The sequence below is a fragment of the Bidens hawaiensis genome, unplaced genomic scaffold, assembly GCF_021521415.1.
Source record: "Bidens hawaiensis isolate Kalapana, Puna unplaced genomic scaffold, B.hawaiensis_p1.1 tig00022875_1, whole genome shotgun sequence".
Classification (NCBI taxonomy): domain Eukaryota; kingdom Viridiplantae; phylum Streptophyta; class Magnoliopsida; order Asterales; family Asteraceae; genus Bidens; species Bidens hawaiensis.
Genome location: NW_027493569.1, coordinates 112,090 through 138,539, shown reverse-complemented (window position 1 = coordinate 138,539; position 26,450 = coordinate 112,090). Strand labels below are relative to the sequence as shown.

At 33.1% G+C, this 26,450-nt stretch overlaps 1 protein-coding gene across 1 annotated transcript in view; it reads right to left on the bottom strand.

The window, feature by feature from the left end:
• Positions 1 to 1,621: 1,621 nt before the first annotated feature.
• LOC143566369 (uncharacterized) overlaps positions 1,622 to 26,450 on the bottom strand; it is a 62,087-nt gene continuing 37,258 nt past the window's right edge. Inside the window, exons 10-15 of the mRNA XM_077053096.1 lie at positions 4,285 to 4,801; positions 3,037 to 3,294; positions 2,811 to 2,965; positions 2,500 to 2,715; positions 1,917 to 2,066; positions 1,622 to 1,799 (exon numbers count right to left, since the gene is read on the bottom strand). Of these exons, the coding sequence (XP_076909211.1) occupies positions 1,647 to 1,799; positions 1,917 to 2,066; positions 2,500 to 2,715; positions 2,811 to 2,965; positions 3,037 to 3,294; positions 4,285 to 4,801 (1,449 nt within the window). The 3' untranslated portion in view covers positions 1,622 to 1,646. The remainder of the gene's footprint in view (positions 1,800 to 1,916; positions 2,067 to 2,499; positions 2,716 to 2,810; positions 2,966 to 3,036; positions 3,295 to 4,284; positions 4,802 to 26,450) is intronic.

Below are 26,450 nucleotides of genomic sequence, written 5' to 3'. Positions count from 1 at the left end.
TTGGTTAATCCATGGGAATAAAATAAATTATTACTTTATGTTGTTTGGTATTAAAAAAACAATTGTAGGAATGAAACAGAAATAACAAAAACACTTATATCTCAAAAAAAAAACTACAATGATGACAGTGGTAGCTCCGGTGACGAAAATGGTGGTGGCAGTGGCGGTCAGGCGACAGGGGTGGCGGTGGTCAACCAATGGTAGCATTGGTAGTGATGCCAATGGTACGGTGGTGGTGGTCAGACAACGACAGTGATGGTGGCGGTGATGGTAAGGCAGCGACGATGGCAATGGTTGCGGTAGTTAGGAAGACGTTGGCAGTGATGGTGGCGGTGGTAACGCTGGTGGTGGTGCCGATGGTAGTTGTGGCGGTTGTTGTTAGGTGGTGGTGTTTTTGAGAAAGTAAGGTGAAGGATGAATGGAATAAAAAAAAAGAAGGGGGTAGGAAGGAATGATTTTGATGTAATGGATGATTCCATTCCATTGAGCAACCAAACACCAATCTTTTTATTCCACAATGAACCATTCCGTTCCCCATGACATTCCCGGATACCAAAAACTAACTTAGTGCGTTATAAAAATTTGTTTTTTTTATCTTGTTATGGGCCCAAAACCGTAAACACATTTAATTGTCAGGGACTCATTAAATAAAATATTATTAAAAATCAAGGACGCGTGTAATAAAAGTAAAAAAGGAAAAAATGTTGGTCGTTAATAAAAGGAAAAATAGTGAGAAAAAGATACGGAGACGAACGTTATATAAGATATCTTTATTACATACACAAATAAACACTTCTTCATGCGATATATTCGAGAAGAGATTTTATCAATCACGGTTTTTGTTTTCTGATTTATTTGATTATTTGATTATGGTGTATATATCAGTATAAAGTTTTAGTTTTAATTTTGATAACTAATACTAGTATTGGAAGAGTTACAAATCATGTTCCTTTTTTTTTGTTTAATTCTTAAAAAGAGTTTTTCTAATCAATCAATCTTTTATCCAACATTCTTATTCATCAGTAAATAATTTTTTTACTAAATCGCATATCATAAATTAAATCCCAGATCTTTTATCCAATAGTTCAACGCAAGCCACAACAGTGGTGTAAAAATTGGTTTAGGCGGCCAGTATTCTATGACTAATCCCCGAGTACTCCCTGACCAAGCCTAATACTTGCAACATGTGGTAAAGTAAGAAAATAGAGCAATGCATGTTCATGTTGTACTCTAACCAATCTTGACCGAGTACTTGTACGATTTTGGTTATAGCTAATAACAAACAAGAAATAGAAATAAAAATAAAAAGAGCTGGATGAGATAGCTTAAAATTTGACTTCAGTACCTAAAAGTTAAAAATGCCAGTATGGTAGATAATGGGCTAATGGTGACTGGGCCCAATATCAACAACTCTCTGCACATGTACTGGTTGTGTATCAATAATGTGTTTCTTTTAGAAGTTTGGAAGCATTCACGGGGATAATTATATATCCTATCAGAATTACAACTTCTCGGCCCATCTAAACCCATGACTAAAACAAGAAGATATGGCCCTAAATCTTCTAAAAGGAACCGTCCCAACAATATACACACTCACACTCCCCTCAGCCCAAAACAAACCACAAAAATTAAGTGCCGGTTAATCATCACTCCATCACAAGTTCCATGTGTCGATTTAGGTCTTTTAGGTACGTTGTTGACGAGTAATCGTCTAAGTCACATGCATCTAAAAGCAATGCTCGGCCCGCACCTGTTTTTGTCTTTGGTTCCGACCTCTCCCCCTTCAACATTTGCATAACCTGTACCACAATAATTATATTATTAACCAACCAACCAACCCACAATTAGAATACCTAATACCTCAATCAAACGTGACAAGGTGTAACGGTTAGGTTTTCTAGTCTCTTTGAACTTACCCGCTTCATGGTTGGGCGGACATTGGGCAAATGATGAATGCAAGCTGAAGCTGCTGACATGGCACGCTTTACTTCAACCATTTCGTACTTGCCTTCTAGACGAGGGTCCACGAGCTCTTTAACATTACTTTTCTCAAGACACGGTTTTGCCTAGACAAAACAAACCAGGTTATGTGCATTTCCGTGTCAAAAGATTGATTATTTATAAAGAAATTAACATACCCAGATATCAAATGTTATAAAGATTGATTCTTTTTAAAGAAATTAACAAATCCAGGTGGATAGATTCTTGGTAAAGAAATTAACATACCCAGATATCACAGGTTATTGAATAATTGATTGTTTATAAAGAAACTAGCATTGAGTAAACATCACAGGTTATAAAGATTGATTCTTTAGAAAGAAATTAATATACACATATATAACAAGATTGATTAAAGAAATTAACATACCCAGATATCACAGGTTATAAAGATTGATTCTTGGTAATAAGCATGGGTAATAAAGATTTGGATTCTTTTGTAAAAAAATTAACATACCCAGATGTCACAGGTTATAAAAATTGATCCATTAGAAGACATACCCAAATTACAAGACTCTGCCTGCTTGAATCAACTGCGCGACGACCAGTGAGAAGCTCAAGCAACAGAACTCCAAACGAGAACACGTCAATCTTCTCATGAACAATTCCATGCATGAAATACTCGGGTGCCATGTACCCAAAAGTCCCTTCAATTGGGGAAACAATATGGTGCAGCCATTTTTCCGGGAGCCATTTTGCTAGTCCAAAATCAGATATCTAGACACACAAAAGATAACCAATTAAATTCAACAATTTTAATTACGGACTAAACGAAACGAGTAAACTTCAATAAAACTCGAAACGAGATTAACCTGAGGTTGATAGTCTTCCATTAACAAGATATTTGAAGCTGTGATATCTCTATGAATTATTCTCCTTTGACATTCACAATGAAGATACCGCAAGCCTTCTGCAACGCCAATAGCTATCTTAAACCTTGATCCCCAATCTAATCTTTCTTCACTATCTGCACAAAAACAGCCGGATCAACGAGTGGGTCCCACGTAGGCATAAAAAGACGTAAATATAGATACGTACTATGAAGTAAAGTAGCGAGGCTGCCATGTGGTGCGAATTGGAGAACAAGATGCAAATCAGTATCAGAACTGAAACCGATCAAGTGAGCTGCATTTGGATGGTTAATATGAGCTATGATCCCGAGCTCGGATAAGAAATCTTGGACTCGGTACTTGTCCTTTTTCTCCTTTTTTGTTATTCTTTTCACCGCGACAAGTTGGCCGCCAGGTAAGCGTCCTTTGTACACCTCAGCATGCCCGCCTCGGCCCACCAAATTATCTATATAAGTATAAAAATAAATGCTTGATTATTACAAAAGTTGACCAAAACTTAGTTTAATTTTCACAATATCAATTTTTAAGGAAAGAATCATCTTTAAACTTTAGTCGATAAAAAGAGTATAAACTTTGAACAGTGTTAATTATTTTCTAAAATGGGTAGTTGTTGAAAATACGGTAACCATGCATCCCTCGTGACTTGCAAAAGGTTGGAGAAAATGTCCAAAAAGTTGTGCCAGTAGGTTCGTTTCACAATACCCATAAAACAAGATTTATTATTAATTTGCGTAATTAAAAGAATATATTATCTTTCTTTATAGGAATTCAATGGTAATCAAACTTCAATGATGTTGAGTCCTTGTATTTTAGAAAGAAGAAGCCAAAATTCGTGTCATACCATAATTTGACCAAAACAACCAAAAAAAATCATATATTATTTTACTTTATATTTATTTTTATGAGTCTACCTTTTATAATGTATTTTCTTAGTAGTTAATTATCACAGATCTTTTTTTTTTCTAAAGCAAGGGATGACTATATTAGTTTAAGCATGTCAAACTAATTGACAGCTAGTAACATTTACGATGTCGGTGGATCGTAAAATATGGGTTAAATATATCAAAAGTGGTTAGCAGGTCGCCCTCATGTAATTTAACAATTTGATAGAACGGGATCCATATAATACCAAACCTGACTCGTTTAACCCATCTTACTTTGCTCACGTGTTTCACCTCATTTCAAAAACTATCATCCCTATAAAATATTATTTACATTTGAGTAGACGTAAAACAAAACATTTTGTATTTACATGATGACTTCGCGTAAGATATTCCTATTCCTATTTATCAATTATTTAATTACAAAAACACCAAGAATTCTTTTGGTGTGAAATGAAAGTTTAAACTTTTATTATTTCAAAACTCATTTCATTAAAAAAAAAAAAAAAAAAAATAGTGTTCACATCAATACAGAAGCAAACAGAATAACTTACCAAGACTGAAACCGGCTGTAGCCGCTGCAAGCTCATCAAACGTAAAATTCCGCCACGACGGTTTCGGAACGGTCCACCGAACACCGTCAATAATCTCCTCATTAATAATATGATGCCTCCCTAACCTCCTCATCAAACTCTTCCTTGACATCTCGTATCCGGCGACCAACGGCATTGTCGAAAACCGCTTAAACGACTTCCACTTCAAATTACACACCAAATTCCTCCAGCGCGTATCCTGCGCCACCGACGACGTGCTAATGAGCGCTGGCTCCGGTCTGTTGCCTTCGTCATCATCTCCACCGGCGTCGGTTGCAGAATCTGCATCTCCGTCCATCTCCGGCGCCGGCGACTTTTCATTGAAAGAAGAACCCCGACTGCTTAAACTCCGGCTTACGGTGCTGTGGTTATCGGAATCTGACCCGGAAACTGGGATTTCCAATACGCCTCTTGGAGATGATTGCTGTTCGTCATGTTCGATTTCGATAAGCTTGTGATTGTTTATGGCTTGTTCTACAATCAATATTTTAAACACGGAATTAAATTAGATTCATAAATTTACAAAGGCAGTCTTGGGCCGGTTTTAAAAATCCATGGTCAATTTCTTGGTATGTTGTCGGAATTTTAACGTATAAAACTTGTTGTGAAATTATTTATTATTAGTGAGATTAAAAGGTGTGGATGAATTACCGTTCATTGGGACTGATGAAATGAAATAAGAAGAGGGAATGGAATTTGGTTAATTATAATTAAATTAGGAGGGTGGAGAAGGGAAGGGAAGGGAAGGGAAGGGAAGGGATATCTTGAGACGGAAATATACTTTGAACGGACAAGAGAGAATTAAGGAATGGAGGGAGGGAGGATGGAAAAGAATGGAATGTTGTAGTGTCTATATTTATATATATATATACTTCAGCTTCTGTCCATGGCTTTGTAGCCTAGTGGCATCTTGGTGGTGGGATAAGGCTTAGGGACCATAAGGTCCTGGGTTCGAATCCCATAAAAGGGGGTTTTCCCAACTTTTGTTGGCTTTCCTCCTGAATTGGTGGTTAGGCATTATTGCCTAGTGGAGATGGATATGATCGCGTGGTTCTGCTGGTACTATACTCCAGTGGTCCGTGAGTGATCCTAAATTTGCCGTTCAAAAAAAAAAAATATACTTCAGCTTCTCCAATAAAATTATAAAGGTTTTATTGTGCCTTTTCCCGGCGCCAATGTCACCTGCTTCAATGTTATATGAACTTTATGTTATTTATTATTATTATTATTATTATTATTATTATTATTAATAAATGGTCTTATGAACAACTTTTAATCCAAGTCGGCACTGTCCGGTTGACCGCCTTTTGTTTCTTCATTTCTCTACATAATTCGTTCCACATCACCTCAAATGCCTCTCATTTTAATTTACCAGAGTTTGAGCTCGAGGCTTGCTCATGATTCATAAGTTATTTTTTTTCAATCTTAAATTTGGCTTATTTTATTAATTGATTAATATACGTTTTTAATTATTTTTATATATTTTGAAAAAACATTCACAAACAAAAGCTCGGATCGAACTCGTGTAGTACCTTAATCACAAACTTAAGATTTGACGAGCCTTAACGAGCTTCCCCATACATGGTTTGAGTTCAGGCTTGATAACTAAACAAGCTTTATTTGAAGCACCGGATCGGCTTGAGCTCAAAAAAGCTCTGTTTGTTTCGAACTTTTTTTCTCAATTTAACTACGAGTAACTTGTGTGTAGCTCGGCAGTGGCGAAGCTTGTGCGAGTTTGTCGAGGGGGTCGGGCTCAAAATGTATTTTAAAAAAATCATAAACGAGGGGTCTGGGGCTCAAATGTTCGGTAAAAAACGGGTAAATTTACACTATGTATAAAAATTTTCGGACGCAAAAAAGGTCAATTTACACTGCTACGCAAAAAAACAGGAGGGGCCAGAGCCACCATGGGCCCTAAGAAAACTTCGGCCCTGTAGCTCGGGTCCGCTCCTCACAGTCAACGTGTTGAAGGACGTCTGATAACATTATAATTAATTAATATTTGAACTTTTTATATAAGTAGGAAAATAATCTTAAGGTTTTTGCATTATAAGGCCAATTGGCAATTGGTTAGCCCATGGTTTTTCACATCGGAGTCGTAGTTTCGAGTCTTGTTGGTGGAAAAATGTCATATTTCAAACTAGGGTTTATCAAAGTGGGCTTTCGGATGATGGATTTCACCTATAATTGCTGTAGGTTCGGGTCACCAACGCTATCTGCGATTATGAGCATGAGTGTCCTTTGGCCAATGAGTGTACCCCAATGGTTGAGGTTTGTTGATCGTTCAAAAAAAAAACAAACTAAAATTTTATTTTTCCTAGTATTTAAACCCTTATTGCATTTTTCCTTGCTTGATGCTTTGTCTAATATTGATTTTACCTATATATATTTAATTCTTTAGAAGGCATTTTTTGTAATGTTCTTATGAAAGACAATTATATAGATGTGCAACTTGAGAAATATGGCTTGAGAATTGAGATACAAAGTAATGGGAAAAAAAAGGTCAACGGTTATATGACATTAACGAGCTCTAGTTTTGATACGAAATTCTCATTTCAAATTTCGATCAAACAGATATTATCTATGATACTAATGTCCAAAAAAAACAAGCATACGATATATGACTATATGAATAAAAGATCTTGTTACACGTGCGTGATTGATGGCGTGACTCCCGGTTTACTTGTGTGGAGGCTAAAACGATATCTAACGAACACAACCATAAATGGAGGGTATTTGGGGTATTTCAGCTTCATGTTTTTTGTTTGTCTAATTTATTGATGTGATGGACCAAAAGATTCGGCATCCCGTTCTAAGTTGCGGCTACGGACTTCAGTTGCCTTTTCTTTTGTCTACATTGGTATAACTTTTATATAATAACTAGTTTTTTTACCCGGCGCAGTTGTCAAAACTCCAGTGTTAAACCCCGAACGTTACGATGGTGAATTGGCACGAATTCGGTCAGTATCGGTTGCGTGTGTTACAGTATAGGCATCGTTGGTAAAATTTGAGCTTTAAAAAACCCAAAAAATTAATGCTTCAAATTAACATATAAAAAACAAAAGTATTTAAAACGATGCTTATTTGGTTGGAAATCCCGAGCGGTGGTAAAATCTAAGCGTTATCGGTCCTAGGTATTGAGGCGGTAACTCAATACGAATTCGGTCAGTTACAATTGCGATCGTTACTAAACAGGAGCTAAAAATGGAAAAAATATAAAAAATTGAGGTGGACCAGTGGCCAATTGGGGGGGGGGGGTCAGCCGGTAAACTTGTGCGCTGGTAAAACCTTAGCGTTATCGGTCACGTGCATTGAGGTGGCGAGTCTACAAGGATTCGGTCGGTTTCCGTCAGGTTCGTTTTGGTACCAACAGTTTAAAAAAAAGAAAAATTTTGACTTTAATTTAGTCGGTTTCCATTATGTTTGTTATGTTATCGGAACTAAATAAAAAAAACTAAATTCACGGACTAATATGATGCCACCAAGTGGCCCAATAAGGAAGTTGCGCCCCAATGGTGGATGCCAGGGGGACGTCGGTCGGTAAATTTGCGTGTTGTTAAAACCCGAGCGTTGTCGATCACAGATGTTGAGGCGGTGCATCTAGGCAAATTTGGTCGGTTTCCGCCGAGTTCGTTATGATGCCTGAACTAAATAAATGACGTTTCCTCGGTTTCCATTACGTTAGTTATGGTAACTCGACTAAATAAATCAAATAAAAAATAATAACCAAATTCATGAACTAATAAGGTGCCGCCAAGTGCCACTTGCGGGGACACCAATTCGGTTGGCCTCGGCTACATTTGTTACGTTACCGGAGCTAAGAAAAGGATAAAATATAAAAATTAGGCCAATTGAGTGGCGTCGGTTGATGAACTTGGGCAATGGTAAAATCGAGCGTTGTTGGTCCTGGGCGTTGAGTGAACCAATAGGGTGGCGTTGGTCGGTAAACTGAGCCATTGGTAAAACCGGAGCGTTGTTGGTACCGGGCGTTAAGACGATGAGTCTATATGAATACGGTCGGTTTCGGTCATGTTCGTTACGATATCGAAATTAAAACAAACGGAAAAACATAATTGGCGTTCGGTTGGCTTCCGTTATATTCGTTACAATACAAAAATGAAAAAAAAAACAAAAATTCATGGACAAGTTAGGTGCCGCCAAGTGGCCCAATGGCAACTTAGCGGCACCAAACTTCATAATAATAATAATAATAATAATAATAATAATAATAATAACGTTAGCATGTAACTAGTAACGATAATAGTTTTATTCATTCATTTTGTTAATCAAACAACCAAACATCTAAACAAATGATTTTTGGTTTGCTTTGTTAGTTTGTTAAGAAATGGGGCATTTAATACGTTTATGTTCTTTGTTACTATAAACAAACACAAACTAAAATAAACAGACAAGAATAAGAAGACAAACAAATATAAACAAGTACAAAAGTATATAAACTGGCTTTGACTTCACACTTTCAACCAAATCAACACTTCTAATATGTTGATCATACTTACCTATACAGCTATACTTGTTTTTGTATCTGGTATCCTTACGAAATTCATAAGTCATGAAGCTATGAGGGCTTTTACAATCCTTAATTCCGCTCCCATTTGGCCTAATCAGATTATTTAAAAGTAAGCGATGTGGGAATTAAGGTTTAATGCTAAATTATTTGACTAGGGTGTATTGATTGTGTGGAGATATTAGTTAGGGTGTAGTTCTCTATCATGATTATCGTGTATGATTAAATTAAGTTTTCGTTGTAATTATTCATATTGGCACATTGTATACATTTATATAGTTGATTAATAATACATAATAACTCACGAAGTTTGATTACTTTTACATTAAGATTAACAAATTTAATGGAACATGTATACAAACAAAAACTTAAATATATAAAAGAAATTAATAAAAGAACACAGACGAATGCATAAGAACGAGATATTTGTTTATGTAAGTAATTTAATTAAATGTAAAAAGAATGTTCGTACTAATAATACTTAACCTTATCCCTCACATGTGGTCTAGTGATAGGAGGCTTGGGTTCTCCTGTGAAGACTCAAGTTCGAATCTCACTTGTGTCAATTTTGGGTGGATATTGGCAATGAAGGATTTGAGCTATGCCTTATGCAAAGGTTGTCAGTTCGAACCCTGAGCCCACCTGGGTTTTCGTCCCACCGTGTGTTACGCTAGAGAGTTTTGCTCTTGTGGTGGCACAACGACTGTCAAGTGACAGTCGGCAGTATGGTTTCTCGTGGGAACACCCAAGCCAAACTCTGAAACCAGTGTGGGCCCAGTTAAGACAACATAGTCTGGCCCAAATGGGGCATCAGAGCTCTCCAAATTTGAAGAGTGCAAAAGCCTAAATACAAAAAAGTCGTCGTTCTAAAAAAAAATAATACTTAACCTGAGTCACCACGACTTATCTTCATCAATCATCATTAATATATCCAAAAGTCCAATACTAATTATCATCCTTGCAGACTCTCACGATCACCTATCATCCTTTTTTTAACAACAAAATTCCATTTTAACATTAAATTTGTAAGAATTTAAACACACAACCTCATATTTAAAAGAGGAGACATCATACCACAAAACCAAATACTTATAGGTACTCACCGATCATCTACAACTTTCCTTGACGACCATTATAACTATCAACACTTAACTACACCCATGGCAGCCTCCACTTGTAGTCTTCTCATTTAATGTTGAAGTTGATTTTTATTATATCTTTTAAGTCTTGTTAAATGCTATTACGTTTCTGTAAAACTTCATTTGAAAATGACGTATTATCCGTACACATATAACTAATTATTTGATACAAGTTTAACATAATTATATGAATTAGTTGGCTGCATGTCATGCGTATATACCACATGTCGAAAATTACCAACGGACCACCTGCATGTTACTTCGTATTATTGTAATACCTTAAGATAAATCTAAAATGCATCATCATGTTTTGTTCTATCTAATAGGCTAGATTCTAAGATATAAAACTTGTTTCGTCTCAAATATCACCAACGTGTTTTGGGCAATTCATACACGGTGACTATGGATGAGAGAAAACTCCATACAATTACGTACTTGATTGGGAGTAGTACCACGACGAGCGACATATTCACCTAAACCTACAACATCATTTAACTTTTCTGTGATAAATTACATATAACCAGACAATCTATAAAATATGAGTGTCCTTTGGCCCCAACGAGTTGCAATGATACAAAATTTCAAATCAACATTATTATTGATATATAATGATACTGTATCGTTAGAGATTTGGTCCTTCATGTGGATTCCATTAATCAGCCAGGGCTATTACATGCTTATCACGTGTCTATATGATAATGAGTAATAACTTTTCTTGTACGTCATGACTTTAACCTTGGATTCTCTTCATCTCCTCCAACCTTATTCAATATCTTCTCGGTGTTCAACCATCATAATTCATAACCGTGTTGGGGATTTCAATATAGCAGCCTGAATTATTTAAAGAGTCGTGTGATAACTTTCAGATTAAAAGTTATTTTGGTGGTTCTCCAAAACACTTTAATCGGATAAAACTTTAAATTGAGACAAGAATTTCGTATGGAATTTGTGAGGAAGATGAACCAGTAAATTTGTCGATCAATCCAATAACGTGTTTTATCTCCAGGGCAGTTGTAGTTCAAGATAACTGCTTCAAACAGTTGTCTATTCAAAATTTAAAAAACATTAAAAAATTAACTTCAAATAATACTTATGATTATGTGTAATATAATCATAAAATTCATTTTTCAAATGAATTTTTAATGAAGCGTTATTAACAAAAAAATTTTTTTCCAAGCTAACCTGACAGCTTAACCCCGGCTAGGGGTGCTGCCCCTTGGACCCTGCTAGGGGTTGCCGTTCCTAGAACCCCGCAACAGGAGGCGCTGCCCCCAGACCCTCCGTTCATTAGGGGCTTCGCCCCTAACATCACAGTAAACTAAAGCAAGTGTGTACTCCACACACCCGAACTTGCTTAATGTTTATTATGATTAAATTGATCAACTAGTTAATCTAATTACACTAAAATACTAGCAAACCGTCCATTCATCACAAAAAACATCAAACCAACTTCTTCATCTATCAACATTGCTAATCCTAAATTTTGAACTAAAACATATTTACTCTAACATATATCAACCTTTGTAGATCAAGTGATGGTAGTTGAGGTAGAATTGTTAAAACAAAACCGATTATAATAAAACGTATAATATAATATACATGCATCAGAAAGTAACATAAATCAAATGAGTATGTGTTTTTACCATAATCGAACAAACACACTAGTTGGATGTGAATGAGTCCACATGTTAAACACAATTATCATAAAATATATCTCATAACTATTTATGTTATCTATATGTCTCTCACGGTACAACAACCGAATACATAGTTGATAGTTATATTGTAAGAAATTAACTCACTGGCATGGTTCGAAGTAACACTAATTTAAAGATTAAGATACCATAGACAATTGCTAATTAATAAAAAAACATTCATTTAAACTTGCAAAAAGTTCTCTCTTCTTCTTCTCTACCTTTCCTAAACATCTCACATTATATTATGATTACTCATTTACTAGTGCTTAGTGTGAATCGTAACTAAAGATAGGCATCAACATCCATGTTTTGACTTTGTTTGCCAGTTTAATGCCAAAAGCCGGTATTTTGAGGTCGGTCACCATGTTTATGGGACATCTTGTGAAATGCAAATGTGAGAAGGATGCAATGAGAAAACAACTATAATAAAAGAATTTTGGAAATTTTTCATTTTATTTTATTTTATTTTATGTAGTATAATCATTATAAGCGAGTTATTATTTTCTTGTCAAATGGTATTAATTGTTGTTGTGAATCGCTAGTCATAAGCATGACTCTACACTCTCCTACTATTCATAACCCTAACACCTCATTCTTTTCACAACCAAATCTAATCCACTGTTATATCAACTTTTTACTCATCCTTTTCAAAAACTCATTTACCTCTTAACATTACATTTACACACCATTATCACTTGTACAAGTTATTAGTGCAATTAATACAGATTGTATATGTTAGCTTGATTTAAAAGTATAAAATTAGTGAACACGTGTTGTACTTGTGGGCATATCTCGATGAGTGAAATTTATGTTTGTGGAGAGTATGGATTGGACGTGCAGGGTATAATTCATTCGTGTTGTAAAGAGTCTTATCATATTTCAAACTGGATATAGTTACATATCGATTATTTGTTATTTTTTTTAATCCTTTTTAATATTATAAGTATGCATAACAAGTTAACAACTACAAGTAAAACTTTTCTTCTTTTATCTATATTAATAATTTTAGGATTCACATGAATGAATAGAATGCTTGAATCTTTTATATTTATGTCCTAATTTGATTTAAATTATCAAACTAAAATTTATATTTTTATGCCATCTTAACAAATGCCATTTTTCTATCTATGGTGGTTAACCACTCATTTTAATTTTCAATAACATAAGCATATTTTCTAAAACATGGAATTTAGATTTATCAATTTCTAAAATAAAGAAAAACTTATTAGATTTTTAATTAAAGTAAAATTAAGTGTTATTAATAATTCATAGGATACCTGGATTTCTCTGATAAGAAATAACTTAATATGGATGAAAAAGGATGTCTTTGACAGAGGGATGATAACTATTTGGGTTTAGAGACGAATTCAAATTTTTCGGTATATGTAATTTGTCTAATAGATTTTTAGTATTGGATTAAAATATACAATTTATATTGTGACAATAGATATACCGTTTTGTATAAAACATGAGGGCATGAATACGTACAACTAGTATAATATATACACACAACTATGTGAGTGCATGCATGCATGCATATAAATACGATGATATACAAGTATGTATCTTTGGTTGATTACGTTGTTTAGATTAATCTAACTCTAAAATTGATCATCTATTTTTAATTACGTTTTTATTATGACATTAAAAGAAAGTCATGGAAACATAGTAATACAAGTGGGTGAACTAAACCTACTACTCATCTACATGCTTAACTAATTTTCATCATGCCGAAAATGTATATTAAATGTTATATTTATCTTATAAATAATAATTAAAAAAAAAAAGGTAAACGCACAACACCAACCACACCACCAATTTTGACTATGTCACTTCAGTTGGAGAAGTAAGTTTAACAGAATCCCTTCGCTTTCTTTCTAGTGTCAATGGACAGTAATTTACGATAACGTCCCTAAATTAGGGTTTATTTACTGATGTAGTCCTTATACGTTCAAAATTTCCAATTGAACCATATATTTGTCAAACCTAATGTTTTACCCGGTGGTAGCAACAAGACAGGTCGGTAAAACCCGAGTGGTGGTAAAACCTAAGCGTTGTCGGTCCCAAACGTTGAGGCGTTAAGTCGTCGCGCCTTGTTTTAGTTTCAATATCGTAACAAAAACCGACCAAACGCGACTAATTTCACGCGAATTTGGTCGGTTTCTGTCACGTTCTTTACGATAACGGAACTAAAAAAAAATTGGCATTCGTTCAGTTTCCGTTACGTTCATAACAAACCGAAACTAAAACAAAAAAAAAAGAAACTAGTTTAAACCAATAAGCTACCGTAAATTGACTCAATAGAGTCCTTGCGACACAAAAGTTTTCTATTGTTAATGTCGTCGGAGAGAAATTTAATGTCGCCTGAAGTTGAAGTGTAATGTTAGCAGACGAGGCAACACATTAAATTTAGTGGCGCCTCACTGGAATGTGTATAATTACCATATTAGACATCTAATATGTTTTATATGTAATATGGATATAGATAATAATGTGTTTTTTTTTGTACAACAATGCAGTTTAATAATAATTTCATTAAACAATCACACTAGAAGTATAACAAACATGGCATTTTACTATTTAAAATTATATAACTTTATTAAAGTTATATAGCACGTTTATTAATTATATGAATAAATCTTAAGTTATGTTTCATTTCTTTTATGAAATCTTAGAATTTGTATGTATTTGTAAGTTTGTGTACATAAACATGTACATGTGTGAAGCTGATATAGGGGGCAGCCCTCTGATTTTACTCAGTAGTATAAATTCACGTCATTTTGTTTGAAAATTTCTATATGTATTGAACTCCCCACCCTTGGAAATAGGGTGCATGTCTTTTAGCCCTTTCGAAACATGATCCAAGCTTCGCCACTAAACATATATGAAACACACCTTGGAGGTTAGAACTATCTAACTTTGACAAATAACTGGATTGAAAAGTAAACTTTGAAAAAGAGCACCCACATGAACGCACTAATAGTTCATAGACTACTCATGTAAGTTGGTAATAGTTCATGGAGCCATATTGTAGATTTGTAGATATATACTACGGGTACTATTGTCGGGCCATATTATATATAGTAGGCCCTCAAACTTTAAATAATGGACAAAAAAGTTAGTGTACCCGTTTATAGTACTAAGATCGTGGGCTCCTAATTAGTTTTGATTACACCCTTACCGAATTCCTAACTGGATTTGGCAATCCAAATTCCTAAGATACTTTACTTAGACCAAGTTAGTGAGAGAAAAGGTGAAGTGATATGATCTTCAACACAACTAAAACATAATGAAAATTCAAAAATAAGCACTTGACCCTGTTGATGTAGAGAAAGGAGTTCAACTGAGAATTCATAAACGATAAGAGTAGGATGAGAAATCAGATCAGAGATAGATGGGAGAGAAGGACATTCGCACGTCTCATAATTCACGCACCCTTCCTTTTCCCTTCTAGTCCGCTTATATCAAGCATCGAGTATAGCCCCATCAAGTTTTTGAGAGGAGGAGGAAGTACATCTAGAGGTGTATAAAAAAACCGGTTTGGAACCGGTTTTAGGCAAACCGAACCGAACCAGTTTGGTTTTAAAATCGGTTTCACCCTGGTTCCCAAACCGACCCAAACCGTCCCAAACCGTCAGTTTCAGGACCGGTTCCCCTTAAGATCTACCAAACCGGTTTGAGGAAAACCGGTTTATAAACCGAACCGAACCGACGTGACCAGACCGGCCTATCATGTGTCTAAACCGGTTTATAAACCGAACCGGTTTGAGTCAAACCGGTTTTGACCAACTGTTGACCAAACCGGTTCGATTTATAAATCGGTTCGGTTTGGGTTTAAAACCGGTTTTGTACACCTTGTTAAAATAAGTTAAAATACCCTATATGAATAAGTTAAAATAAAGAGGGATTTTATGGTATGAAAAACACTATGAATTATACCTTGTTGAGGAAATCATTGATTTGAGGTTAATAAGGTTGCCACGCTAACAAGTATCATATATAGTGGGAGCCTGAAAAGGTAAAATTTAAATAACTGCAAATGTTGTTTTTCCTTTTTTAAGTTCATTCAATTATTTAACGAAAACATCTTTTTGTATGACATTAACTTAAAACAACACATAAAATCAAACACTTTGTTCCCTTTGGTTTGAGTGTAGTGTACTTTAAAAAAGCAACTTTTTATAGAATGTAGATTTATAACATCCTACTTTTATTATATACGCCAACAGAAAATGATCCCAAGCTATAATGCTTGTGATTTAGATTAACTATCAAAGCATTAAAACGTGTCTTAATGACTAGCTAGCTAAATACATGTTTTTTTTCCGTTTGTTTGCACCAACCTATACAAAAGAACAATTAAAATACTAGAAACGCTTGGCTTTGAGTTTAAAAATATATTTTACTAGAATTTTGCTAAAATTATAAAGCTTTTATGTATTGGACTTAATTTTCGTTATATGTCGCATTGTCATATTGACCTCATTCACCAAATTCAATCCTTTTTTTATATGTTGTATATGTTTTCAGGGTTTTCAAGTTTCCTGCTCAGAATCTTTTGTAATTTTTTTGTAAAAATGGTTTCAATTTACAGGGTTTGTTGTGGTGCTTTAAGTATTCTTATATACGTTATGAGTTTTAACTTGAACAAGACAATGAGGTTTAAGTGCACTGCACAAAGTCCGCGATACATGTATAATTATAATTATAATTATATCCCTTATTTTTTTACATATTGCTCATCATGATCTCTCTACTTATTGTCTTTGATTTCATATGAACTTCATGGTATTTGTTTCTAAACTGGAGTGACGATAGTATTATTTAATACTCAAAGGTTCCAAAGTTCATGTAAACACCCAGCACAAAATGATTAATATCTTAATATGGTTCTACCAACCCCAATTAAAAACCGTAGAATGAGAAAACTATGTCTTTGTCCCTGTCCGGTTTCACTACAAAAACAAATCGCCAAAAAATTAAAAAAAAAAAGCATCTTTTAATCAACTCTAGGGCTATATATTTCATTTTGCAGATTTGTTACACGCTTCTACTGTCCGAGGATTAAAATATATACACTATGCTACTAAAGTCATGTTTGTGCAACTAAAACACTTTTACAAAACATGTTCCTTTACACAAAAGTTGGATCAACCTCATTCTTATCATCAACTTAACCTATAGCATGTCATGTCAACTCACACTTTAAAACATGTTCTCTTTGTTCTGCTTATCTTGTGCATATATGTATTCATAGCACATGCAACTCGGTTATGCCCAAATCTGTGCAGTGGCATTTTGGGAAAATCTTTGTAGGGGCACAATGACAGATCTACACAAATGTTAACTTTGCAGGAAACAAGTTCTAGATTTGTCTCTTCAGCTTTGTTAACGGATCGGGGGCAATTCCGAAATTTGGTAAGTTATTCATTATTAAATTTCTTTGTTAATGTAAATTTGTTACCAGCATCATAAAATAATCAGTAAAGATTATTCATTTTTAAATTTCTTTGGAATTGAGTTTAACATGCACAAGGAAATTATGAATACATATATTAATTATGAATAATAGTAACTATTTGTCGGACATAGCAAGTTTGTCATTAAGACTTTAAACTAAAAACCACATTGATAGATCTAAGCCCTGCTCCCTGATTGAAGGTATGTCATTTTGGTTACTCGAAGGTAATCACGCATCACTTATTATCATAATCTTCATTTTGGTTTGATTTGTAAATGTTGTATTGCAGTCATCAGTGAACAATCCAAGCTGAGCTCAATCCTTTTTATGTTAAACTAGGTTATTGACCCGTGATCGACACGGGTGGAAATATAAAAGTTGTTAAGTACACACATATAATTTCACACGACAAGATATTTTTTAATATGTTTTTTGAGACATCAATATGATATATAATTGCAATTGATATTCATACAGAAAGTAAGTATCGCAAAACATGAGCTTACAAAAAATAAAGTTACATAGTAGAATGTTTACAAACAAAATTTAAAACTTTATAACATAAACCATCAAATATTTCCTTATAGACGACGTTGATGCATCCATTTAGCAGTACCTTAGGATGACATAGCCTTAAAATGAAGAGCAATGTTCTTATAATATTTGTTCAACTGTAAAATAATAGATTATGATTAATAAATTGAATATATATATATATATAGAATCATAAATTATAATGTTTTTTTATCATGAAAGATCATATATAGTTATATTTGTACCTCTCTAATTGTTGTATCCTTCTTTCCTCTACAAAAATGTTTCACAATCATAACAGAGCATAATAAAATCAACACCACAAGAAACGCTAGAATATTATATTCGTTTAAAGAATAGGTTTGGCGGACCCGCTAACCTTAATGTTACTTTTGGCCGTTCTTTATAATAACAAGTGTGTTAGGTTGATAATGCATAAGTGGTATTCAGATCATGATATAAACAACTTATAGTGAGGGTAAATTATAAAGTAATAGAATATGAAATTACAAACATTGGTGTCAAAAGAGGATAAAGACTTGGAATACATAGATACTTTGGATGAACAGAATGGTGAGAAAAATATAAAATATATGAAAAGAAAATGACTTATTTATAGCATGATTTGTTACAAATCACAACCTGTAATTAAATAATTATATTTCATGAATTATGGAAATAACTCCAATATTTTGAAAACTGTTTCATAAAGATCATTTTAAGGAAATGTCAAAATAGAATTAAATTTAATTAAAAACAGAATAGCTATTTGATTATGATCAATAAGAAAAACGTTTTAAATCGTTTGAATGCTAGACCAATTTATACATTGTGAATTATGGAAATGTCAACAATCAAAAGTTTAAAATATAATTTATGCAATCAAAATATTAAATCACCTTAATAGTATGACCAAGAGTTCTTTGGCAGAAGTACCTTCAAAGATAAATAAAATTAAGAATTTGAAAAATTAAACAATACCTTAATTTGAAAAATTGAAATAAATAAGTAAACAATCTATAATTTAGAAATTTAGTTGTTTGTCTATAATACTTATATTTTGATACGAAACGTTTGACCTTATTATAAATAAGGAAACAATGTTTATGCTTTTTAATTTTGCCAAGATATTAATTGTAAATTAATACAATGATTAAAAATTATGTTTTACTAACAATTTTGCGCTGCAAACAAAGTAGCGACTTTATTTGTCATTTACAATTAATTAAAAATAATATTGACTTAAATGTTTAATGATTTGCTAGTATTATAATTAGTGAATTAACAAAATGCCATTTGTTCATATGAGTTACGAGATGATTTCTAAAGCCAGAACTATGAACAAATATACATTAAAAAAAGTTAGAAGACTTACCATGATGATTGCTCGTTGGTTTAATTTTAAATAACCATAGTAAAATAAGTAGGTTGAATTCCTAAATCCCAATAAGTACTCAAAAGCTTACATGTATAAAGGACATTAGAAATTACCGAACCAAATAGAGAAGCACAAAGGTGTTTCATCAACATTGACTGCATTGCGAATAGTTCAAGTCCCGGTGGTGTTGTAATCTCTATTTTATAAAAAAAAAGAAAAGAAAAATTGGACCACTTCACAAGATACACGACCGAGTTGCATTATTTATGCATATCGAAATGGTGAAATGGTTAACTGTTTTAGCCAATTCCCTAATCATAAAGCCAACTACAAATGAAGAAATTTAGTATAATGAATTAAAATTAAAACCATAGAATGAGAGAACGCATCTCATAAACATAAAATTAAAACATACACCATAGAATGAATTAAAACAAATGTCCACTTATAGTTTAATAAATTGGTTGGTTCCTTTAACTCACACCTCTAATTATATAATTTTCATCAGTCCCCAAATAAACATACATTATTGTTAAGACTATGTTAAAATCAAATAAACGCAAACACTCAAAAATAGAATAAAAAATTATTTGATCGATAATAGGTTAATATGAAATGTGTTGGATGTGGCATAATGTTATTCATTTTGATTTCGATACCTTTCATTGTTTGATACTACCTAGATTTGCAAAATTGGCCTGAATATGAATTTTGAAAGTGAATCAAATTGACATGTGGCCGTCACGGGTGAAAATATAGAAATCATCCAATAAACATATAAAATTTAAAACAACAAAGGTACAAGTATGACCATCTCTTGAATATATTAGGGTTACACAACATATTTCAATGTATTCAATGTAGGTGTAGAAACATGTAATTAAAACATTATTAAAAATGCATTAAATTTAATGGTAAATATTTATTTTATTATTGAATTATTTTATTGATAAGAAATTCTATAATGGCTTGTTATGTATGGAAAATAGAAAAATGAACCAATAGGAAGAGATTAGAATGTATTTTTTTAATAATATATATAGATAGGTTGAACTCAGCTAGTTGATAAAACCAACTTTAAGTCCACAACTGTAACATGGAAAGGTATATAATAAAAACCTAGATATTCGATTAACTCCCATTCAAACCTACATTAAATGAGAGTTTCAGTTACCGGATATATAAACACACATTTACCCTCTTTCTAAGAAATTAACAACTCTTAAACACATATGAATTATAATAACTCATTAATAAATGCATATATATAGAGAGGAGAAGTATAGAATAAAAACCCATTTGAGTTGTGAAAACCCTATATAACATCGTGTTTTTTTTGTTTTTTACATATGTAATATATGTTGTTACATTTAATACAAAACATCAAAAAATTTTAAAAAAAATATTACTTGCTATTTTTTTACAATTTTTCCTAATTTTTACATATGTTTTCATGAGAGAGAAAAAATTATATTTAAATTTACATTTTTATTAACTTTAATTGTGGACCACAAGATTTAAACTTTAAATAAAAACATGTGGCTGAGAATGAGTTTTTAGGATTTTCACAACTCAAGTGGGTTTTTATTTTAAACTAACTAACTATATATATATATATATATATATATATATATTATATAGGATTAGGTTCATTTCAGAAGTGTTTCTTCTTGTGAGAAGTGCGAGAAGAGATTATAACCAATCACATGATTTCATTTTTATTTTATTTTATGAAATATAAAGTGTTGTGTTTTGTAACCCATGCTCATTAATGGTTTAATAATTATATATTACTAGCAAATGGTAAGTTACAAATTATTATTATTATTATTATTATTATTATTATTATTTATTTCATCTAAAATTTGAACCATTAGAATCTATTTGATCTAAGATCATTTTGTTCTAAAAAATGGCTAATTATTATTATCATAATCATCATTTGATCTCAAATATGATTTTTTCCCTTTGATTTTAATCAACTAATGTAGTGTAAACTTATCTATGTAATGCAGATATAGCTACGTAATGTGGTGTAAGCACATTTAAAACGTTGTGTGGTTATAATTAATGTAGTGTAGATATATTTAATATAGTGTAGGCAAAATTAATGTAATGTATTGTATGCACATTTTTCAAATGTTGTGTACTCATAACTAATGTAGTGTAGTGTCGGCAAAATTTCAAATGTTGTGTACCCATAACTTATGTAGTGTAGGTACGTATCGTTTAACTGTTTGTATCTAGACAACGACGTATGTTCGTACATGGGTATGTATGTATGTACGTATTTCGGTGTACGTTGGTGTGATAGTATGTATGTACGTAAGTGTTTAGGTATGTATGTCTGTAGTTAGGAGGATGTATGTGCGTAGTTGCAAAGTTTCATATATACAGGGTTTTATATAGGTATGGCTATACGTAAGTACATATGTGCCCCGGTATGTACCTGGGTTATTTGGTAGGTATGTATAGATGTATGTAGGTATGTACGTATGAACGCAGGTATGCATGCATGCACATTTTTAATATCCAAATATACAGCTTTAATTAATATATTGTCTTCAATTTAAATTTCCGTGTAACATCCAAATGAACAGCGAGTGTGTGAAATGAAAAAAGATTAAATTTCGGTGTAAATATCCAAATAAACAACTTTGTTAAATATTAAGTTGTCATCATTTTAGTATAAAATTTATTAAAAACAAGTTGTATCTAAAAATAAAATTTTTATATTATGTACCTGCAAAAAATAAAATGCATTCAATGTTTAATTACCATTTCTTTTTGTTAGCTACACACTAATGACTTCTTTGCCTTTGTAAGCAATTAACATATGGTAGCAAGTTCTTGATATTTACTAAATTGCCATGGTGTAACATAAACCGTTGATTTGTGTAATTAATGGTTGAGATTTACTTCTCGCACTTCTCGCTATAATATCACTTCTCGCAAGATCCATCCCCTATATATATATATAAACAAAACCCCTAAAATCCTACGTGTCGCGATGTGGTCGCCCCCCCTTTTTATGGAAGCCACCAGATTGCTTAATTTTTAAATGGAGGCCTCTCATTGATTTAACCTAAATTCATGGGTATGAGTCTTACCAAAACCAGATAGCTCTTAAACGGGTTATAACATCTCATTAAATTAAAAATTAATCTTACCAATTATTTGATATGAAAATCTTATAAAATAGGGATATACTAAAATTTAATATCCAATTTAAAAAGAAAAGGATATTATTTATAATTAATAAACAATTTTATAGTAAAAAACATAAGCTGGTCATGAGTCACCAAATCCAGATAGCTTTTAAACGGGTTATAACATATCATTTATTTGTGAAACCTTTTCATCATCAAACCCTAAGTATATTATTAACTTTCTTCCAATAAAGAAAATTAAAATAAAAAAAATAAATATTAAAAAATGAAAAAATGTAAAACAAACATTCTCTCAAGTCATCATATTGCTTATTGTAAATGAAGGCTTCTCACGCATTTAATCCGAATTCACGGGTAAAGGTCTCACCAAATCCAGATGGCTCTTAAACGAGTTATAACATCTCATTATATTAAAAATTAATATAATCAAATATTTGATATGAAAATCCTATAAAATAGGGATATACTTAAAATTAATATACTATTTTATTTAAAAAAATATATTATTTATAATTAAGAAACAATTTTATAATAAAGAAAATAAGCGGGTAATAGGTATCACCAAACCCAGATAACTTTTAAACCGGATTATAACATATCATTTATTTGTGAAACCATATCATCATCAAACCTCAAGTATATTAATTATTAAGTTTCTTACAATAAATAAAATTAAAATCCAAAAATACATATATAAATATTAAAAACGAATATATAAAATCATATTCAATAAATGAAACCCACTCCATCAAGTCACCAACTAACAACTATTGATGCATGCATTCAATCGCAGTTTCATATTCATAAACAGCCCTTATAAGGTCCTACTATGTCACACCCCAACTTAGGGCCTAGGAGTGTGACCAATAGTTGGTACCTGTTTTGTAAATATATCAGAGTTATAGTTTAATTTTAGCGGAATACTTAAAGGTTTAATATTAATTTACATTGAAAATTTACTTGGGAATTAAATACCCAAGTTATAGTTTCACAAAATCTTGTTTAAAACATTACAAGGATTTTATAACAAAACTGAGCCATCACGCGGTGCGAACTTCTATCTTCGTGACGACTCTAATCCTTACTATATACCATCAAACTTAATTACCCGCAAGTGGGATTAAAATACGCCAGCTATGTGCTGCTGAATCGTTATGACTCTAAAAGCATTTAAATAACAATCATAATACAAATATAGTTATCTTGACAAGCTCAGTAGATATATTACTATACCCGGTATTTGTAACACTTCCCTACACACACACAAGTCTCCGAGCCACGTAGCCTATACCGGAGAAATTATATATGACCATTAGCCCGCGGTCACGTAGTCTTTAACTGTATAGGCTTAACGGTTATGTTTGGATCCAGACACATGTGTATTCGGTCTGAGTTGTTTTTATTCCCTAAATCGTATTACAACATTTTAGAGAAATCTCATGTAAACGTTTGACTGACTCTATAAGACAAACAACCTGTCTATCTTATGGAGTATAAATATGTTTTGACTGTTTGTAAAGGTTTAACGTATTCACCTGTAGTGTTGGTGTGATTGATTTTAAAAACCTTTCTTGATTGCAACTGATTGTTAACCTATAAATAAATAGGTTTTGAATGATCACCTCGATGGCATTTCTTGTTTACACTGCAGACTTTAAGTCTGGTCTTAACCTTAGTTATGTTTGTGAATGTATTTTGAATTCATGATTGTTATTGTGTGACGTTTGGTATAGCATGCTTTGACCTAATAGAGTCTATCACGTTGGCAAACTTCTCCAGGTAAGTAAACGGGTCCCACGGTTGATTGGGTTGTGTACGAATTACTTACATTAGGCAAGAAGAGTCTACTAATGATATCCCCCTACCAGTTACTGCATGCCCGTCAAAATATACTTTTGTATAGCATTATTTTCATGAAAGTAATGTTGATTGAAAACTGTTTGTGAATGTTTTGAAAATCATTTAAATGTTAAAGGCCATAGCCTTGACTGAGTCTAAGCTATTATAATACGATTGACAATAACTTAAACTTAGATCCTACCTTAGTGAATGCTTGGAATACTTATACTAAGGCAGAATAATTGCTTGGTCGGCAGAACTTCGCTCCTAACTCGCTTAACTGCTCTACGGCGCGTTAAATCTCCGATACTTGCACGAACTTCAAGAAAACGGAACCCCGAAACTCCTCGGCAATCTGACACGTTCCCCAAGGCTAAGTGTGTGTTTGTGAATGTGATTATGGGATGAATGAGCTTCAAACCCGTAGCTCCCTTTTATAGGCAAAATTCTAGTCACCCGACCTTCCATTAGGCCATCTCGTAGCGCGGCGCCGCAATTGATGAGAAGTTGCCACGTGTTGACACCTGGTTACTTAATGGGGTCATCGCGTAGCGTGCCCCCCCTTTTTTCTGATTTCTGGGGAACAGCATCGCGTAGCACGATGAACCACTCTGTCCACCTATCACGTAGCGCCATGGGTCTGAAAAACCAAAAGTTTCATTTTTACCCCTCTAAGTTTTAGAATTGATACTTTAAGCCCAAAATTGAATATGGTATTCCTGTGATGTTACATACTAGCACACCTACAATCCTTTATGTTGATTAAAATTTACAAAACCCATATACCTACTTTATTAACAAATATTTCACAAAACACGATGTACATAGTATATATTTATACGTTAATATTTTTGTGCCCGCACCTCCCTCCCCCCCCCCCAAAAAAAAACATCTAACAAACCATATGCACATACATCAGCGCACTTACACTAACAAACCATTACACACCACACCAAATGTCATACCCCAACCTAAGGCGGAAATGCGGGGTGCGAACCGTGGTTCACAGCTCACAAGGTAATACCATACAATATAAAATATGACAATATTTATTTAATTTATTTATTTCAAATTTCAAATATGTACACAAATTTCAAACATGATATAAATAACCCATAGTAAAATAAAATGCAAATATCCTTTATTATAATATCTAATGATCTCTCCATGTGCTCTTCATTTTAGCTTCAAACCAATTGATAACCTGCATATGCGTACAAAATAAACACAGATTTATCAACAACACATGTTAAGTGAGATAATCACCAGTTTTGACACTAATAATAATATGTATAATAAATGATAAATGAGCAAACAAATAATGAGAGTATAAATCAATCAAACTATGAGCAAATAGTTGTGTCAGTTGACCGTCGCCTTGCGAATTGGGCATTGGCTACTATGACTAGCATACAAATGTGATTGCCGGTTTACCATCGTCATGCGAATCGGGCTTTGGCTACTAAGACGACGTATGATCATACTTTAATGTGATTATGATGGACCACTCCGAATCCGATAAAATAAACACTTAAACAAGTAGCAATTAGCATTTTATTGAAATACATAGAATATTTATGTTTACGAGTTTGTGTATTAGATATCCATATGTACCCAAAATGTTTGAAAACAGTAAAATAAAAGGGGAATGATATCTCACCTTATTGCTTAGGCGAGTGTGCGAGAAATAAGAATACAAACACGATTAAATGAACGAAGCGTCCTTTAACGTGCTGACTAAGATAAAGCGAACAGACCTGAAACTTAGAGATAATAAACTATCGTTAAAACCGAGAGCATAACAGCTAGAATTGATCCAAACGGATGTATAGAACTCCGGTTATGAGATAATTAACGTTTAAGCGAGCTGGTACTGACCAGAATCCGAACAGCGAGTCGGAATCGGGTTTCGGTTAGTAGCCTTAATATCTCAAGATAAAAATAAAAATCTTCTGGACAGAAAGTTGGTTCCGACCAGAAGTGATAGAAAACGATTGGTCAACTTTGTTGACCAATTTACCCTTAAACGGTTTGGAGTCAAATTGACCCATCAATTCCCCTCAATCTCAGAAATTAATTGAGGGTTATTGACTAATGAGTAATAATGAACAACTTACCCGGAAAGTAATTGAATCGATGGGAAAAGGAATTCAAAGGTTGAGAATGCTTGAAAGTCAACACGAACGTTAACAATCTTGAGTAAAATAGCAAAAACGAAAGTGAAATCAAATGTCTTATAAGGGTGATTGTTGAGGACCAATATTTCAGTAACCCCTAGGGTTGTAGATGTGGTTTGTTTAAATAATCAGTGGTTCAACTTGTAGAACAAGAAATCGACTCGTTTGGTAAACAAATAATGTATTGATGACAAAATCGGGCCTTGT